Here is a 20,375-nt window from a genome sequence, read left to right as displayed (position 1 = left end):
TCAGAGTGCACTTGTGTTGCTAGCGGGTTTCTCAAGGTTTACTGTTGGAAACCCTCTTGTTTGATGAGGGTATACAGGGAGATCTGTCGAAGTTTGCCGACGATTTAAAGGTCAATAAGATGGTAAATATTCGAGACCAGAGTTTCTCCTTCAGAATGGCTTAGTCAATTGAACTCCGTAATTATATGTTATATTTTATTTTTAATGCCATCTTTGAGTGTTTCTCGACTTATCTAAATTTTTCTGCGATCCAATAGTGAGTCATGATCCCCAGGTTGAGAAACATTGATCAATAGGACGTTTTCTGTAGAGAAAAGGACTTTTATTCCTTTTTATAAAAGATAGTGAGACCACACTTGGAATATTGCATTCAGGTCTGGAGACCCCGACTTAAAAAAAGGACATAGAATTTCTACAAAGGGTTCAAAGAAGAGCAGACGTCCTGGGGATGGTCCAGTTTGGCTACAACACCGGAGTCATTAATGCCCCACAGAAGGTAAGATGATTTTATGATTTTGTTACTTGGATTTTTTTCAAGATTGTGTCAGTGCTAAGGGTGGACTGACCTCATGGGGAGCGTCTTAGAAGATGTGGACTGTTCACCTTGGAAAAAGACTGGACATCTTAGAGGTGATGTCTAGTAACTTATTAGGACATCTTATTCCAGTGGTCTAGCACTCTGCCCGAAAGTAAACTTCATGAGATCCAACCTTCTGTTACACAAATAAACCCTCGTTTTGTCTTGCTTATCCAGCCATTCTTTGTAAATAATGGTTTTCATTGTATGAAAATTTCAGGTCGTTGGGAGTGGGGTGGAATCCTAGCTCTCTGCTCGCCATCTTTGTTCACCGCTTGAAAAGCCTTTCAGACGGAGGCAAGTGGCATAGCCACTATATTTCCATGGAGGTTGGAATAGTGCTACCAACATGACCTTTGAGACCTCTGAGGGCATAATGTTGGATTAAATCGATATATATTCGCACGTTTTATAGGATTTTCCTTTACCTGAAATAAAACTTGCCATGTCTGTGCTCTCAAAACTTATTTTAACCTCAACTAATGACCACAAGGGGACCAGAGTTACTTTCCTATCAGCAACAGTTATAAAATTAAATTATTATCATAATGCAATCCTCTATTTGCAGGGCCAATCCTTGGAGTGGGAGTGCAGTGGATGGTTGATTGGTTGTTGTAGGATCTTAGGTGCATCATCACCTTTATTATTATTACCATCATTACCTGAGACAGACTAACTCAGCCATTTGTGAAAAAGACTCATTCCTCGCGTTCGAACTCGGATCTTTTCCACCCGAACAGGGTGGAAAAGACTTTTTGTGGGGATAACTGTGACTATACCAACTGTGCGCAGTGGGTGCAATGCGCCTGGAGCCCCAACTGAAGAGATCAAATCTCAACAAAAGAACCCTCTGTTCAGGCAAGAACTATTCCTCCTTGCTGTGCTTTTCCTTTCTCCATTAATTCATGTACCTGGGCTCTCATGAACTCTGCATATTTGTTCAATGCAAATTATACAAGAAATGTATTTTAATTAATCAGATTATTTCTTTGAAAAATAAAAATTCTCATGAGTAGTTTTCTTTTCTAGGGCCTAACATGTACATTGGTGTTTGCCATTTTCGCAGCCGTCCTGGGGATGGTCCAGTTTGGCTACAACACCGGAGTCATTAACGCCCCACAGAAGGTAAGATTTTATGATTTTGTTACTTGGATTTTTTTCAAGATCTCGTTAATCTAATCTACGAAACGTTCTGAAAATCATAATCATTGTTAAAAGCATAACATACCACAGTGCGGTTAACAATTTTAGAACATGGAAGTGTGTAGATCTTGTATAATATACAATATTCAGAAATGTCTGATAGGTAGCGCCACCAAGAACATTTAATTTCACCTTGAAGCTATCACTAAAAGCTCTACGGTACACTCAAGTCGGTTGCTAAATTCCTTTTTTCTATTAACCATCTCACAATAAGTTTTGTGAGGACTTATCGCAATCTTAAACCCCCCCTCCCCCTCAAAGAATGTCACGACCTGTACTCAAAGAATGTTTTGAGAAAAGTATTTCGTTTTTGTTTCCGCAAGAATAGCTTGTTTCCTTTCTTCCTTCTTAATCTGTAGTAAAGAGAGAACTTTTATCCCAAGTCCTTTACAATCCAACAAATCTAATTGATTTTTGGCTTTTTCCAACACATTATTGGTCTCCTCTGGCACACTTTTATGGCGGGCACAGGTCTTGAAATTAATCTTTTGGACCTAGCAAAGATTAACTTGAAGTTGTGAATACCACACTTCTAAAAATAGGGAGACGCTTCTAGTAGATACACCAGACGTGGGATTGGTACATCAATTGGTTTCCTCTCTGTGCATTTAAAAGCGATTTCCGTATCGGATACTGTATTACTGACTGTCTTTCATTTCGTTCTTTCTAATTGTATTTATTGTCTTCTGGTTTGGTCTTTTTATCTTCATTATCCGTTCGCCTTTCCTTCTTTCCTATGGTGTGTTGACTTTGTGTGTGCGTGTGCACCGTGGCCTGCTTCTAGAATCCTTATCTGAAGTGTGAATTAAATGGTTATTGCAGAACCCGACGTTAGCTTTCCTCTCTCTAAACGACTCTCCAACACCCCATGCAGCTAATGGCAGCCGATTACTTAAAAAAACACGGCCCTGTGTAAACGAGCGCGAATTCTTTATGGATTGGCAAATAACAAGTGGCAAAGACGCTTTCTCTCTCTCTTTTCTCCGTTCTACAAGGTAAGGAAATATCGGCGTTCGTAATCGATAGAGGTAGTTCGTTCACCGATCGCGACGGGTTTGTTTTGCTTCTAAGGCAATTTTAGAACTGTCTTGAAGAAAGCACTTCAAGCCCCCCTCCAAAAAAAAAACGAAAAAATAATAAAGAAAGGGGAGGGGGAAGAAAGTGCGATATCTTCGATGGAACAAAAGACCTTTGTCTTCCACGAGCTGGTCACTGATAAGAGACGTAAAAACTTACTGCTGCAAGAGCACATAGATTAAGTGAAACTAATTTATTAATTTCTTCCTGTGCAATTTTTGCCCTCAATGCCTGTTTTTTGTTTTATACTTTTGTAGCTAATTTATCAGTGCCAGCTACAGTTATTAATTTTTATGCTGAAACCATTATAGATCTAATACAAGGTTCTAAAGAAGGAATTGCTGTTAATGGTTCAGTTATCAGTAACCTGTGATACGCAGATGATACTGCCCTCATTGCACCATCAGAGGAAAAACTACAAACACTCCTCAATAAAGTGGTAACAGCCAGCGAACTTAACAATTAATGCCAAAAAGACCAAAACTATGGTCATGAGCAAAAACACCATCCCTGGAAACAAAATACGCTGTGGCAACTCCCCCCATCGAACAAGCTTTAAATATCTAGGGAAGATCTTCAGAAATAATAATGACCAAGGCATAGAAATTAGAATCAGAATTGGTATGGCCAAAGAGGTATTTAAGAATCTTAAGAGCTTCCTCTGTGACACGAAACTGGATTTCCAGAAAAGCTATAGAATGGCCAATTTCCATGGACAGATCGGGTCACCAATGAGCGGGTCCTTAGGAGGAGCAAGGGCCACAAGAACACTACTAACTACAAAGAGAAAGACTGCCTACTTCGGGTATATTACAAGAGGCCCACAATATAACCTGCAGAGACTAATCCTGTAAGGGAAGATTAAAGGCAAAAGGGCAAAGGGAAGACAAAGAAAACAGTGGCTTGATAACATCAAAGAATGGACTGGGATCTTACAACAAAAGAACTATTTCACAAAGCAAGAGACAGAGTTGGCTGGAAAATGTTGGTGTCCGTGAAAATTGTACACGGAACCTGAAGAAGAATGGCTTACATTACTGTGATTTTATCACAGTTATTTTATCACTGTTTATTTTAGGTCTGCTGTGACGTGTTCCATCATGCGCTAGCTTGCAGATGAGAAAAATGACGAAATCTTCAATATTACTTTAGAAAAATGCAAAGTTTTCTAGATGTCGCAGCTGTTCCTTTTGACTTATCTTTTGCTACTGAAACCAGTTGGCAGCTGTGATCTCCCCGGTACTTTAGATTCGGGATATGAACCGAGATGGACAGCTTTTGTATGCCCTCTTTTTTTTTTTTTAAACTCTACATCGTTCGTACGTTCTTTTAAAAGAAAGTAGAAAACAGAAACTGCCTTTTCTTTTTAGGAAAAATTCTCAAACAGACGGCTATATTTGCGATAATGTGCACTAAGTCATTTTGTGCATGTGACTGAAATGGCGATCGTTACTACAGAGAATGGGCCCCCCGGTTGTTAACAGTTTTTGCTTACGTAGTTAAACTCCGAAAAAGAGTTCTTTTGAAAGAAAATTCGGACATTGAAATAACGTCTGCTGCTCTCCATTGCGTGACAAAGAAATTAGGCTTACGTTTTAAGCCTATTTAGTACTGAAATCCAACGGTCCTTTAATCGAGTAATTTGCGAAAACATTCACGCATCTGTGCGTACGTGTTAATGAACTATAAATAAACCCACTAGGAAGTCATTAGAAAAAAAAATGTCTTTCAATTAGGCTCGGTAACACAGGAACGCGAGGGATTAGTCTCTAATTTCTGATCTGTTAATTATATCCTGAACTAATCTGTTGGTAGCTTTTTTTTATTTATTATTATTTTTTTCTTCTTTTTCTCTCCTTTTGTTTACTCTTGGAGTTTCACCACTGGACTGCCAAATTACCTGGGAACGCTCGACAGCCGTGTTATTCCGTAACAGCTGTGCGGGCGTCTTCCGATCAGCGAACTGGTCGTCAGTCTGGCTAATTAGTGCACGTTCTTCTTAGAACAGCCGGTCTCGCGGCAAGCCGACTAATAGTGGGTGCTCGGAGTACACCCTCGCGGCAAGCCGACTAATAGTGGGTGCTCGGAGTACACCTACGCTCGGCCAGTCGTCAAGGTAACAGCAGGATTGAAATTTGATCGGCTGCCTTCTGTTTATCGTCTATTCTTGTTAAAGTCAGTATATATTATACTAGCGAACTCTAGCGATATACGTGCAAGATTGAATAAATATGATTTTTTTTTATTATTAAATAAATAATACGTTTCTTAACGTATCCATAAACAACATTCTGTTGTTTATGAAAGGTAGAGAATTTAAATAATTTATATATTTACAGGTACAGTAGAGGCACACGATGCAAGAAAGCAAGCTTATATAGAATAAGCCAACACCCCCCCCCCCCCCCCCTTCCATTTCACCCATTGAGCTTCCTCAAATCATTCAAGGCCTTATACACCTCAATTAGATCACCTAACAGGTGTCTAGTCTCCAGACGATGCAATTTTCAGAACTTAAGCTTTTCTTGGTAACAACACCCCTTTGTTCCGCTCGCCAATCTCGTTGCCCAGTAGGCAGTACTCAAGGAGTCCATTGCCTGACCATTGTCTTATACAAGGAAACAATCAACTCCTTGTTGCTGCTAGCAAAATTCCTGTATATCATTGACAAGACACCATGAGCTACTCTTGTAGCCTGTCTGTGCTGCTCAGAAAACTTCATGTCTGATTGCACAATTACCCCAGGGCCTTTTCATTCTCCACTACCCTGAGTGTAGTACCACCCAGTTGGTACGTTACTCTGGGGTTACTGATGCCCATATGCAGTACATCACATTTGTCAATATTAAACTTCAGTTGCCTGCTCTCGGCCCGTCTGATCAACTTTTTCAGATCCTGTTGCAGTAGTATACTGTCATTAACAACCCTACCAGCCTTCGTATCGGGTGCAAACTTAAACATTAACCTTGATGTACCTTAATGAATATCATTGATAAATACAGAAAACAACAATGGACCCAACACCGAACTCTAGGGGACTCCACTAATAACATTAGTCCACGAAGAGCAGTGTCCATTGATTACCACTCTCTTACTGAACCATCCTTTTATCCATTGTAGCAACTTGCCCTTAAAGCCATACTGCTCCAATCTGTACAGCAGTCTTCCATGTGAAACAGTATCAAAAGCTTTCTCTCATCAAGTGGTGCAATACTACCACTTTGCTTATTGCAGGCTTGAAGTGGTGGAACCCATGTTTAGTCTCCAGAGCTAAGTTCGGGTCAATCCTTCCCCATCTCTTCCATCATGCAGTATGACCGATGACCTTTGAGGTTATGATGGACATCATGGCAAGATCCAATCTTCCTCACATTTCGAGGGTACAGCTCTAAAACCGCAGGTGCCAGTTGCTAATTAGTACACCGGACCGAACCTATTGGTAACTCTCTAGGTGGCTTCCGAATCAGCTAGTGTATAATCTTGCTACCTCTACTCTGCCAGATAGTGACTGGAGGGAGTCCGAGTAGTGTGTATGCCGGGAGCATTGTCGAGGCCATGTTATGTCAAAGATCTGGGTATATTCTTACCATGTGTACGCCATATTTTTTTTTGCTGTTTACCAACAGCAAATTCAAAATGGGAAGCATTCAAAGAACTTATCTTGGAAGCTACTAGGCTTTACATACCAACTAAAAAATATTGTTCAAGGTTTAGGCCAAAATGGATGTCAGATGAACTAATGAGGCATATGGCAGAGAAGAAAAATGCATGGGATACTTACAAATTAACACATGACACAGAAGCCTATGATAGATACAAGTTGATATGCAACCAAGTTACAAAGGAGGTTAGGCAGGCGAAGGCAGATTACGAGAAATCCTTGGCAAGGGATGCAAAGAAAAACAGCAAAGAGTTCTTTACTTATGTAAACTCTAGAAGGAAGGGGATGAATCAGATTGGTCCACTTGATATTGATGGGTCAACTGTTGATGATCCTGCTCAGGTAGCTAACAAACTAAATGAATATTTTGCATCGACATTCACACATGAGGAGTTATTCAGCGAGGGGAATGCCAGAGGTGTATTCAACTCTGGCAGTAAGCTACAGAATCTTTAAATAACTGGGAGTAAAGTGGAGGAGAAACTGTTGAAGATAAACACAAGAAAGGCACCCCAGTTATATTAAAGGAGGCAGCAAAGGAAGTAAGCAAACCCTTAGCCATAATTATGAGAGCTTCCTTGGACTCAGGGGAGGTACCCATAGACTGGAAAAGTGCAAATGTGACCCCAATTCACAAAGGAGGATCAAAGGCTGACAAAAGTAATTATAGACCTGTGAGCTTAACTTCTGTTCCAGGAAAATTAATGGAGGCACTGGTTAAAGAAGCACTGCAGGATCATTTAGACAAGACTTCAGTTATAGCTCGGATACAGCATGGTTTTGTTAAGGGGAAGTCTTGCCTGACCAATTTGATTGGATACTATGATGCAGTCACAAAAGAACTGGATGCAGGGAATAACTTTGATATTATATACTTGGATCTTAGAAAGGCTTTTGATACTGTTGCACATGGAAGACTGCTACACAAATTGGAGCAGTGTGACATTGGAGGCAAATTGCTGCTATGGATAAAGGGGTGGTTGAGGGGGAGAAGACAGAGAGTGGTAATCAATGGACACTGCTCATCGTGGACTAATGTTATTAGTCGAGTCCCTCAGGGCTCAGTGTTGGGTCCATTATTGTTTTCTGTATTTATAAATGATATTGATGATGGTATATCAAGCTTAATGTCCAAGTTTGCAGACGATACAAAGGTTGGCAGGGTTGTCAAGGACACTACTGACACTATGCTGCTGCAACAGGATCTGGAAAGGTTGAGCAGATGGGCTGAGAGGTGGCAAATGAAGTTTAACATTGACAAATGTAAAGTACTACACATAGGAAACAGCAACCCCAGAGCAACGTATCAACTCTGTGGTACTACACTGACAGTGGTAGAGAATGAAAAGGACTTGGGGGTGGTTGTGCAGGCAGATATGAAGTTCTCTGAGCAGTGCAGACGGGCTGCAAGAGTAGCTCATGGAGTATTGTCAATGATATACAGGAATTTTTCCAGCAGGGATAAGGAGGTGATTATTCCCTTGTATAAGGCAATGGTCAGGCCACACCTAGAGTACTGTATACAGGTCTGGAAGCCTCATTTAAAGAAGGATGTAGAGCTGCTGGAACTAGTACATAGAAGGGCAACAAGATTAGTGAATGGAACAAAGGGGTGCTCTTACGAAGAAAGGCTTAAGTTTTGCAAATTACAGTGTCTGGAGACTAGGCACCAGCGAGTTGATCTGATAGAGGTGTATAAAGCCTTGAATGGTTTGAGCATGCTCAATGCTGATGGGATTCTTCCTCTAGCTCAGAATAATCACCTGAGAGGGCATAAATTCAAATTGAGGAAAGACAGATGTAGGATAGACGTGCGGAAATTTGCCTTTAGCCAGCGGGTGGTTGGTTGGTTGGTGGAACAGACTTCCATCCCTTGTCGTGGAGGTTGATAGTCTATATAAGTTTAAGGCTCAGCTGGACAGGTATTTTGAACAAACAGAGGGGTGAAGTGGAAGTGGGTTTTTTTTTTTTTTTTGGCTGATGCTGCATAAGCTTGCTTTCTTGCATCAAATGCCTCTACTAATGCTAAATGCTAATATCCAAAAACATTCATTACTTCATACAGCATGTCCCACTCACTTTTTCTTACTATTGAATACACCATGAATTGTCAAACTAATAGCAAGCTTATCTGCGAAAAGATCTAAACCTCCCAACCACTTCCTAATTCATTTCACAAATATACGTGGCCTCAATTCTAATCTCAACGATGTCCATTTCCACTTGCAGTTTGCCAAACCGCATGTACTTTTTCTGACAGAATCTCAGTTATCGGTTGATTCAACTACTGCTCAACTCAGTTGCCCAAATTATTCGCTGTACGAATCCCTTTGGCTAAAAGGTGGTACCTGTGCATATGTCCGTTCTGATATTCCCTGTCAGAGACTTGGTAATTTAGAATCTTCTGTTTTCGATCTTCACTGGCTTAAAATCTCTCTACCCCATCCTGTCAAATTCATCTGTTCTCCGACCTCTACCGTTCTCCCAACTCCACTTGGAGCTGTTTGACTTCCTCTCTTTGCAACTTACTTTCTCTAGTCCAACTTTCCTAACAGTGAAGTAATTTTCCTTGGTGAATTTAATGTTTAGAACTCCAGCTGGCTTCCATTTTCTAGTCACACCGATCCAGCTGGTCGAGATGCTGAGGCTTTTGCAATTACTAATGACCTTGCACAGATTGTTCATTTATCTACCAGTATACCAGACAATCCTAACCATACAGCCAACACGCTTGATCGTATTCTCACAAATAACCCTTCTAAATACACGGTTGAAATTAGTGGCCCTTTAGGGTACCTCAGATCAAAACTTGGTGATTTTTCTCTTCTCCAATGGAGCCTTTATCTCATGGCTATTCCCAACCTCGTGTTGTTTGGCATTACAAGAATGCAAAATGGGGTGACCTGCGAGATTTCTTTTCCATGGTCGGATTACTGTTTCAAAACTTCTGATGTCATCTGTGTGTGGGGGGGGGAAGGAAGAAATGATAACTTTACTTTTTATTTTTGTTTCTTGATTATTATTAAATATCTTTATTTAATATTCTTTGTTTTGTTCCCTTATTAGATATATAGACCTTTTTTCTTATACCTCCACTTACACATCTGACTTTGGAGTCACAGGAGAATACAGGTTCAAGGGAACTTCTCAATTACGTATAATTCCCTTCGGAAAGGCTGAGTGTCATTCAAGAATGACAAAAACACACATTAATTTATAACATAACATAGTTTATTTACATATATATACAGAACATGATAAAGTGATCAAAACTCAAGCACATACTAATATTATTCAAATTTGCCTATGTAGCATCAGATATATATGCAAATTAATACATTGGGTTTACACTAGAAGGGTTATTTCTTTCTACATAACAAACTTAATATCTTTACAAAAACTGCTATAGTTTCTTCTTCACACATGAACAATAATTACTTAAGAGGATTAGAACACCCTTTCTCCTATTTATATCAAATTCTTACCTTATAAATTGATTTAGGAATTTCACTCTTAACTTCCGTTTTAATTAGTGCCCCATTTTGTCTTGGGGAATATAATTTCACAACTTTCTCTAATCAAGACAGATAGTACATTTGACATCAATTTCTGGACTAATGCTGGTCCCAAGGGTTAGCTACATTCAGAAGGCTATTTCTTTCTCTGTATTTCTCTACCCTTCCCTTCCAAAATATATCATACATATATGTTAGACAATAACAAATATCAAATTTCTCTCCTTTGCCTTTCTACATATGTCTAATTATACATTAATCAAAACCCCCATATCTGAATTTTCTCTATATTTATGTATATATACATATTTATATTTTTGTACATCCTTCCCTTAACATCTTCCTAAACTTCTACTAATCTGATATTAGAGTTCCTACAGTCCTTTATATGTAAGTAAGAGTACCTTATAACTAGTCACGTACTTAATTTTACGAATCGGACTTCTCCGTTTTGGGGCCTTCAGCTCCTTGTCTAGGAATAGCATCATCGTTTGCCAAGGGCATTCATCTGAGGACTTCTAGAGGATTTTCGTGCGAATCACGGTTCTGCTACTTTGCTTAAACTCCCTGTTCCATCTGGTCTGGGCTGGCACTTTGTTGTACGATCATACGCCTTCGTTACTGGGACTTCTATCTTTCCGTCCGCTCTAGGCTGGCACTTTATTATTATTATTATTATTAGCCATATGGTACAAGGAAGCCTGAGGCTTATGCTGCACCAGCCAAAAAAAAAAAAAAAAATCCTGAGTTACCCGCTGAGAAAGAAAGAAGAGAGAGGAGGAGAAAGAGAGAGAGAGAGAAAGGGAGAGAGAGAGAAAGGGAGAGAGAGAGAGAAGTACAAAGGAATCACCAAGAAAGAGAAGAATGATGATATCCAGCTCAGGACCCTGGGTTTGCCAAGCCCATACTCACCAGATGTGAGTCCCCGGGGAAGACTTTGCCTTCACTGCCTGTTAGTTTTGATACTGGGGCTGCTTCATACCGTCTCGGACATCAGAACTCGATGTCTTAATCGAAACGGGCTTCTTCCCTTTCCAGGCACTTTTTCCTTCGCTGATTTCTATCATTCCATTCCTTTACTTTCTCCGTTACGTTTCTCTCTCTCTCTCTCTCCCACTACTCTGCTCTACCTTTTTCATTAAAAACTCATTCACAAAATATATTTCACAACCCGCCCTTTCACTCCGGTTCTCTCTTTTTGTTCACCTCAATCCCGTACCGCCTCCATATGTTAGGCCCATCTTAGTTCCGGGTCTTAACCAATCTTCTCAATTTATCCCATTTTCACTCTGTCCTATTCGCCCATTTATCCTTTCTCAAGCTGTCTCTACAATGTACGATTCAACCTCTTATTTTAATAAATTTCCCAGGCAGTCCGCTGCTTTGAACTTCACCGCCATCTTTCTGTTTCACTTAACACCTTTTCTTCTCAAAGATCCCAAAACTTGCTATCACCGACAGCCAGACGCCAGTCTTAAATCTCATCGGAGCATTTGTCAAGTACTTACTACCCGTCTCGTCTCCAGGTGTTACCGATCAAAGGAATGTCCCGACAAACTCAGTCCTTTGCTGTATTGTTCTTTCAGAGCCATAATTATTCACACGTACTCACTAGCTGTTACCTGTGTCCCGTTGTTATTTATTCCCGTCTGCTCTGAGTTGAAGCGCACCCCTTCTGCTACTAGTCATTTCTTTGTTTACTCCTCTCTCTTGTGACCTTGTCTAAATTTAATTGCTAGCGAGTGACCCATATCTTAATAATATTCGTGACTTGTAACATTTCCCTGCCCCATATTGCTATATCAGAAGCTTTACTTTGACTAAATCTCTCTTTTGTATAAAATATTTTACTTGTAAGATTTTATATCTTACACACCGTTTACTCAGATCGTGTCAGTGAAATTATTCTTGCAGGAATGGAATCCTTTATCCCACACTCCACTTTGAAATCTCGTCCTTTATATAAACCTTGGTTTTCCAATAAATGTGCTAAGGCTGTTCAAGAGAAGAATGTTGCATATCGTAATTGGCTTCTTTTCATTTCTTCAGTTTCATTTTCTGCCTACATCAAAGCTCGCAACAATTGTAAAGCAGTTATTAATCAACCCAAACTAGATTTTAAATAGGCTAAGAGTAGAAAACTTGCTTCTTGCCCTAATGGTAGCCGAGTATTCTGGTCTCTTGCCAAAGCTATTGGTCGCAACTTTTGCCCATCTCTGCTCCCACCTCTGTCAAAACTAGATGTTTCTGTTGTCACTTCAGCCAAGGATAAAGCTGACCTGCTAGCATCCCATTTTTCTTCCAACTCGTGTATTAATGATCTTGGTAAAAAACCTCCCACCATTCCCAACACGCCCCATTCAGTGCCTCCTGTGGTCTTCCGTCAAAAGGATGTCAGAAGGATTTTGACGAATCTTAATGCTGAGAAAGCTCCTGGTCCTGATAGTATTTCTCCACTTGTTCTCAAAACCTGTGCTCCTGAACTTACTCCTGTTCTTTGTCGCCTTTTTTCACTTTCTTATTTCAAAGGTGTTTTTCCTTCTGCTTGGAAATTTTGCTCATATCCAGCCAGTTTCTAAAAAGGGTGACAAATCCCTCAAGCCAATTATTGTCCCATTGCAATTACTTTTACTCTTTCTAAAGTAATGGAGAAATCAATTAACCGCCAACTATCTAGAAACCTTCCGTCTGATCAACGATCGCCAGTATGGATTCCGTCAGTGTCGATCCACTGGTGATATTCTGGCTTATGTTACCCATTTATGGACAAATTCAATGGAATAGTTCGGTGAAACACAAGCAGTTGCTCTTGACATCTCAAACGCTTTCGATCGTGTTTGGCATAAAGGTCTTCTAAACAAGCTTCCATCTTATGGTTTGCCAACTGTTTTTTTGTAATTGGTTAGCCAGTTTTCTCTCTGATCGCTCACTGAGGGTGATGGTAGATTGCTCTCTGTATTCTAACTTCTCCACTAATGCTGGTGTCCCTGCAAGGTTCAGTTCTTTTCCTCTTGTATATTAATGACCTTCTTCCATTGACTGGAAATCCTATCCATAGTTTTGCCTATGAAAGCACATTGCATTCCACTTTTCAGTTCGAGAAAAGGAATTGGTAGCGGATATTCGAGAAGCTGAAGCTGATTGAGCATCCGCTACCAATTCCTTAAAAGCCGATCTACAGGTAATCCTCCAGTGGGGTACAGACAACTTAGTTGATTCCAATCCTTCTAAAACTCAGTCTGTCTTATATCTCGCAAAAAGGATTCTTCTGCTCCTATGCTTACCTTTGGTGACACACTGATTTCTAGGCAAGATGATATATCTCTTTTGGGGATTACCCTGACTTCTAATTTCTCTTGGCACAGGCATATTACATTGCTTCCTCTGCATCTAAAAAACTTGGTTTTCTCTTTCGCTGTTGGCATTACTTTTCTTCCAAGCAGCTGCTCACTCTGTACAAATCGCAAATCCGCCCTACCATGGAATATTGTTCCCACATCTAGGGCGATGCCCCCAAAATTTCTCTGTCTCAGGCTTCTAGATTTGATTCAGAAGAGGGCAGTTAGGTTAATTAATGATTTATCTCTAACAGAATCTCTCCACTAGTTGTCTCATAGATGTACTGACATTTACTGTCTAACTTCAAACTCACAGAACCAACTTTTCATCTTCCTCGTTTATTCATTCTACTTCCGTTTTTTGGAACAACCTTCCTTCATACGTATTTCCTGAAAATTACAGTCTACAGAAGTTCAAGTCCAATGTCAACAAATATTTGTCTTCTCAACCTCAACCCAAGCACGGTTCTAATACCTCTCGTGTTTGGGGTTTTCATAATAAAAAAAATAAATAAATAAAAAATAATATATATATATATATATATATATATATATATATATATATAAGGGTACTAGGAAAGTTTTGCAATATGATGCAACAATGAATCACAGGAAGCTGCTTGTTGCTGCATGTTGAGGCATGTTCATACGTGCATAGTAGCCGCAGCGCCAAGTCGATGGGCTCAGTTATTCATTAGTAGTGAGATTGTAAAGTGCTTGCGATTGCATTGTGGTCACGAAATGAGATACGGACAGTTTTGCGGTATAATTTCGTGCTTGGTTTAACTAGACCAGTGCTTAGAAGAAATGACTCTTGCACTAGATGATGATTGTCCACATCATATAACGATATTCAGATGGTATAGAGAATTCCAAAGGGGAAATTTCACTCTGGAGGATTCTGAGAGGCCGGGAAGGCCACGAACGTCAGTTACGGAGGAAAACGTTACTGCTGTGAGGAAAATGCTTGACGAAAACAGGCGAGTGACCTACCAACAGATAGAGGATACTTTGGGACTAAATGCACCAGCAATTCGTTCGATTCTGCAAGATCATTTGCACGTGAAGAAACTTTGTTCTCTCTGGGTGCCGCATCAACTGACTGAAGAGCAGATGACACGACGTGTGACTTGGTGCCGGGAGATGTTAAAAAAGTTTGATAAGGGACAATCTCGGTATGTGAACAACATCGTGACAGGTGACGAGACTTGGCTGTACTATTACGATCTGCCGACCAAGGCTCAAAACAAAGTTTGGGTCTTTGATGATGACGACACACCCGTAATTGTCAGAAAATCCCGATCTGTAAAGAAGAAAATGATAGTTGTATTTTTCAAATCGAGTGGAATTGTGGAACGTGTCGTTTTGGACACGCAGAAGACAGTCACAGCTAAGTGGTATACTGAACAATGCCTGCCTAAAGTCATTGGATCTATGAAGAACCTGCGGCCAAAGTCAAGAATGGACACCTGGTACCTCCTTCACGAAAATGCTCCAGCTCACCGCGCCAAAGCCTGCACCGAATATTTGACCACGACAGGACTGAAACTTCTCGAACACCCTCCCTACAGTTCAGACCTTGCTCCCAGCGACTTTGCACTGTTCCCGCATGTGAAAATGAAGCTAAAAGGGAGGCGGTTTTCCAGTGATGAGGACCTTCTACGGGCTTGGGACAACGAGTGTGCTTTACTCCCTAGTGAAACTTGGCAGTACTGGTTTAAAGATTGGTTTCGGAGGATGGAGAGGTGTATTGAATGTAGAGGAAATTACTTTGAAAAAATTAAATAAACAAAGCTGTATTGCAAAACTTTCCTAGTACCCTTTGTGTGTGTGTGTGTGTGTGTGTGTGTGTGTGTGTGTGTGTGTGTGTGTGTGTATATTGCATCCAAATATTGGTTGGTTGCTGATCTGATTAATTTAGAAAAAAAAAAACAATTAGTCACACCTTACCCATCGTACGCTAGGCTCTTGATAATGTAAACTTACGTACATGTAAGAAGTTTCTGCAGATTCTCTTTTAATAACGTGTAAACTCTTTGCTCAGTTCTTGTACCTTTTTTTTTAATCATATCAAAATTTTATTTTTTTCTTTGTTGTGCTAAGCACGGGCGATGTACAAAGTGATCACTGAATTATGACCACATCTATGTAAACTGAATGAGACCTGTTGACCACGTGAGGTACGAGAGTGAGGAGTTAGTCGACCTACGTAGCATAGATAAGGTGTCACTGGTTCAGTAGGTGGTAAAATTCCGAGCGTGTTGGGTAAAAGGAAGGATTTATCGGACTTTGATAAAGGACAGATTGTGGGTGCCTCAATTTCCCAAACGGCTGAACGGGTGGGGTGTTTGAGAGTCGCCGTAGTTAAAGTGTACTAGGACTGGCGTCAAAATGATCAAATAACAACCCGATGGCAAAACTGCAGAGGTGAGCGCTGGGTCCGTTGAAGTGAACAGGCGTAGCAATGTTGAAGAGATGACTACCCAATACAACGTGGGCCAAACCGGAACAATATCTGACCTGACAATGCATCGCACGTAAGGGCTACCTGCAGACGACCTCTACGGTATCCTCTGCTCACCAAGGTTCATCAGCGTAAAAGGTCGCCGTAGCGTGGTCAGGCGCGCGGATGCATAAGTACACGTGCCTTGAGTGACCGCGGTTCAAGCCCGTGATTACTGAATACGGTGCCGTTTCTTGCATTCGGTCTATCCTCTGACCGTTTGGTCGTCCCGGAGTATAAACAGAAAATTTAATTTAATTTAAAAGACTCGCCTGGTGCAAAGAGAATGGACGTTAGAAGACTGGAAGAAGGTGTGCTAGTCGCATGAGTCACGTAATTTACTCCACACCGTGGATGGTCGTGTACGGATTTGGCGTCAACAACATGACGCTTCATCCATCATGCATGCTATCAAAAGTGCAGGCCGATGGAGGTGGTTGTATGGTGTAGGGCATGTTTCACTGGCTGGAACTTGGAACTCCTGCTGCATGTGGAACAACGTATCAGTGGTCTCCGCTATCGTCAACTCCTTGCTGACTGTGTACACCCCGCCATGTTACACTTTTTTACCCGAATGGCGATGGTCTTACAAGATGACTGCGCTATGCCATCTGGCACTTGTTGTAGGAATGGTTTGAGGAACTCAATTCTGGCTTCCAGCATATCGATTGGCCTCCAAACTCCACCGATATCACTCCCATAGAGCACTTGTGGGACAATATGGAGAGGCATATCAGGATACACCAATCACCTCCATACCTGCATTGCTGACCGCATTGCACACAGCTTGGTTTGCTATATCTCTCGACGTTTCCGACATCTTGTTGAATCAATGCCACGTCGGATAGCTGCTGTACTGAGGGCAAAAGGAGGACCAACGAAGTATTAGGTAGGTGGTCATAATTCAGTGATCACTCAGTATACAAGCATACCACATTCTAACTGTGGTGAGGAGAATATTTTGTGGGTTTCCGATACAAGAATTAATGTTTAGGCCACATGAACGTCCAATCCATGCAGTGGGGGAAAGGTCTTTTTTTTTTTTTCTCTTTTTTATGTGTCCCAGGTGCATTGCAGCTGCTCATTTTCCTAAGGACCAGCCCTGACACTGGCACACGACCGGAATGACTCAAATTTTTCAGTATTTCTGAAACCACTCAGCATCGATATAAGCAGAACGCATAAAACAGAAGCAATATTGCCCATGTGTAGGACACTTCTATGGAGAACACTAACGATAACCGAGGCTAACAGATGTCTCCAGTTTCGAGGTTAGGCATTAAGTATGCATGTTTAAGCGCTGATTTAAGCACTGTATTGTCTATAATAGCTGTGTTCTTCAGTCAGCCTGCTGGATGAAAATAGTACGTCTGCAACCCTGAGACCAACTAAATCAGCTACGTTGCGAAACAGATTATAAGTTCTTCGCATATGATATTAAGAGCATATGATATTACCACTAATGATATTAAGTGCAGGAGACCGGCGGAATTACTTGACAAGTACAGGTCATTGATGAAAAAAAGCCGTGAATTAGGGTTGAAATTGAAAGTGTCTGCAATTCTGCCCAGACACGATAGGAGGGAGTATATGATGAGAGCCCTGTCAATCAATTCGGCCCTGGAAAGATTGTGCAGGGCTCAAGGGGTAGAATTTTTTTCAGCCTGGTCTGTACTTGTTAACAGGAGAGACTGCTTCTACAGGGATGGGATACACTTAAATAGAAAGGGTGCAAGAATGTTTGCTGATGCTATCGAGGCAGTGTTAGGTGGGTCGGAAAACTGCTAGATTGGGGGGATACAAGGACTAATAGATTAACAGTAGGCAGAGGTGAAAGTGATTCTTGCACTGCTTCTATTGGAATGAGCCGCAGCCTGGAAAATAAGATGCAGGATATTTCAGAGACTGCTGGGAATCATTCGGGTACAAGTAAACACATGGGTTGTGTTAGGGTAGCTAAGAAAAAGAACAGGTGCATGTATACTTGTGTGTACACCAATGCTAGGAGTTTAGTAAATAAATTTGATGAATTTGAGGTATTGCTCAAAACATCAAAGGCAGATATTGTGGGGATTTCAGAGACGTGGTGTCACACAGATATAAGGAATGCAGAACTGGAATTTGGGGAGTACAATGTCTACAGAAAGGATAGACAGGATAGGAAGGGGGGAGGGGTTATGCTATTAGTTAAAAAACACATAAAAACCAAGGAAGTGAAGCCAGTCGACATCGCTGGACAGTGCAGTGTCGAGTCAGTTTGGTGTGACATAAGCATTGGGAGATCAAAATTGAGAGTAGGAGTGTGCTATAGGCCTAATGACTCTGATGAGTATAATAAGAAACTGTTCGGAGAAATAGAGTGGGCCAGTAAATCAGAGAGCCTTATAATGGGGGATTTTAATTTCCCAGATATTGACTGGAATTTGGGGGCTGGTCACTCACACAGTAGCAAGGCTTTTGTGGATTTATTGGATGATTGTTTTCTACATCAGCATGTTCGGGAGGCAACTAGAGGGAGTAATACTCTTGATTTGATTATCAGTAGTGATTCTTCATGCATTAAGAATTTGCAGATAAATGAACCACTAGGTGGCAGTGATCACAGTGTGCTGAAGTGGGAGTTACTCAAAGAGGTAACTACCATTAGGGGTAAAGGGAAGGGGTATTGCTTTCGTAAAGGCGACTACAATGGACTGAGACAGTATTTAAATGCTATACAGTGGGATCAACTGATGATATTGCCAACAGCAAATTTAAAATGGGAAGCATTCAAAGAACTTATCTTGGAAGCTACTAGGCTTTACATACCAACTAAGAAATATTGTTCAAGGTTTAGGCCTAAATGGATGTCAGATGAACTGATGAGGCATATGGCAGAGAAGAAAAATGCATGGGATACATACAAATTAACACGTGACACAGACGCCTATGATAGATACAAGTTGATCTGTAACCAAGTTACAAAGGAGGTTAGGCAGGCGAAGGCAGATTACGAGAGATCCTTGGCAAGGGATGCGAAGAAAAACAGCAAAGAGTTCTTTACTTATGTAAACTCTAGAAGGAAGGGGATGAATCAGATTGGTCCACTTGCGATCGATGGGTCAACTGGTGATGACCCTGCTCAGGTAGCTAACAAACTAAATGAATATTTTGCATCGACATTCACACATGAGGAGTTATTCAGCGAGGGGAATGCCAGAGGTGTATTCAACTCTAGCAGTAAGCTAGAGAATCTTGTAATAACTGAGAGCAAAGTGGAGGAGAAATTGTTGAAGATAAACCCAAGAAAGGCACCTGGGGTGGATGGGATCTATCCAGTTATATTAAAGGAGGCAGCAAAGGAAGTAAGCAAACCCTTAGCCATAATTATGAGAGCTTCCTTGGACTCAGGGGAGGTACCCATAGACTGGAAAGTGCAAATGTGACCCAAATTCACAAAGGGGGATCAAAGGCTGACACAAGTAATTATAGACCTGTGAGTTTAACTTCTGTTCCCGGAAAATTAATGGAGGCACTGGTTAAAGAGGCACTGCAGGATCATCTAGACAAGATTTCAGTTATAGCTAGGACACAGCATGGTTTTGTTAAGGGTAAGTCTTGCCTGAACAATTTGATTGGATACTATGATGCAGTCACAAAAGAACTGGATGCAGGGAATAACTTTGATATTATATACTTGGATCTTAGAAAGGCTTTTGATACTGTTGCACATGGAAGACTGCTGCACAAATTGGAGCAGTGTGGCATTGGAGGCAAATTGCTGCTATGGATAAAGTGGTGGTTGAGGGGGAGAAGACCGAGAGTGGTAATCAATGGACACTGCTCATCGTGGACTAATGTTATTAGTGGAGTCCCTCAGGGTTCAGTGTTGGGTCCTTTATTGTTTTCTGTATTTATAAATGATATTGATGATGGTATATCAGGCTTAATGTCCAAGTTTGCAGACGATACGAATGTTGGCAGGGTTGTCAAGGACACTACTGACACTATGCTGCTGCAACAGGATTTGGAAAGGTTGAGCAGATGGGCTTCGAGGTGGCAAATGAAGTTTAACATTGACAAATGTAAAGTACTACATATGGGAAACAGCAACCCCAGAGCAACGTATCAACTGTGTGGTACTACACTGACAGTGGTAGAGAGTGAAAGGGACCTGGGGGTGGTTGTGCAGGCAGATATGAAGTTCTCTGAGCAGTGCAGACGGGCTGCAAGAGTAGCTAATGGTGTATTGTCAATGATATATAGGAATTTTTCTAGCAGGGATAAGGAGGTGATTATTCCCTTGTATAAGGCAATGGTCAGGCCACACCTAGAGTACTGTATACAGGCCTGGAGGCCTCATTTCAAGAAGGATGTAGAGCTGCTGGAACGAGTACAGAGATGGGCAACTAGATTGGTGAATGGGACAAAGGGGTGCTCTTACGAAGAAAGGCTTAAGTTTTGCGAATTACAGTGTCTGGAAACTAGGCACCAGCGAGGTGATCTGATAGAGGTGTACAAA

The 20,375-nt window shown here is 41.1% G+C and overlaps 1 protein-coding gene across 2 annotated transcripts in view; it reads left to right on the top strand.

Moving 5' to 3' along the window:
• The window catches only part of LOC150083870 (glucose transporter type 1-like), a 433,074-nt gene that overhangs the window by 251,146 nt on the left and 161,553 nt on the right, over positions 1-20,375 (top strand). For both annotated transcript variants that reach the window (XM_090374917.1, XM_090374916.1), the window contains one exon: positions 1,607-1,702. In XM_090374917.1, coding sequence (XP_090231043.1) covers positions 1,655-1,702 — 48 coding nt within the window. In that variant the 5' untranslated portion in view covers positions 1,607-1,654. The remainder of the gene's footprint in view (positions 1-1,606; positions 1,703-20,375) is intronic.

The sequence above is a fragment of the Mastigoproctus giganteus genome, chromosome 6 (genome assembly GCF_048544385.1).
Source record: "Mastigoproctus giganteus isolate SK-2022 chromosome 6, ASM4854438v1, whole genome shotgun sequence".
Classification (NCBI taxonomy): Eukaryota; Metazoa; Arthropoda; class Arachnida; order Uropygi; family Thelyphonidae; genus Mastigoproctus; species Mastigoproctus giganteus.
The sequence above is the reverse complement of the archived record's forward strand: the minus strand, read 5'-3'. Positions and strand labels throughout refer to the sequence as shown.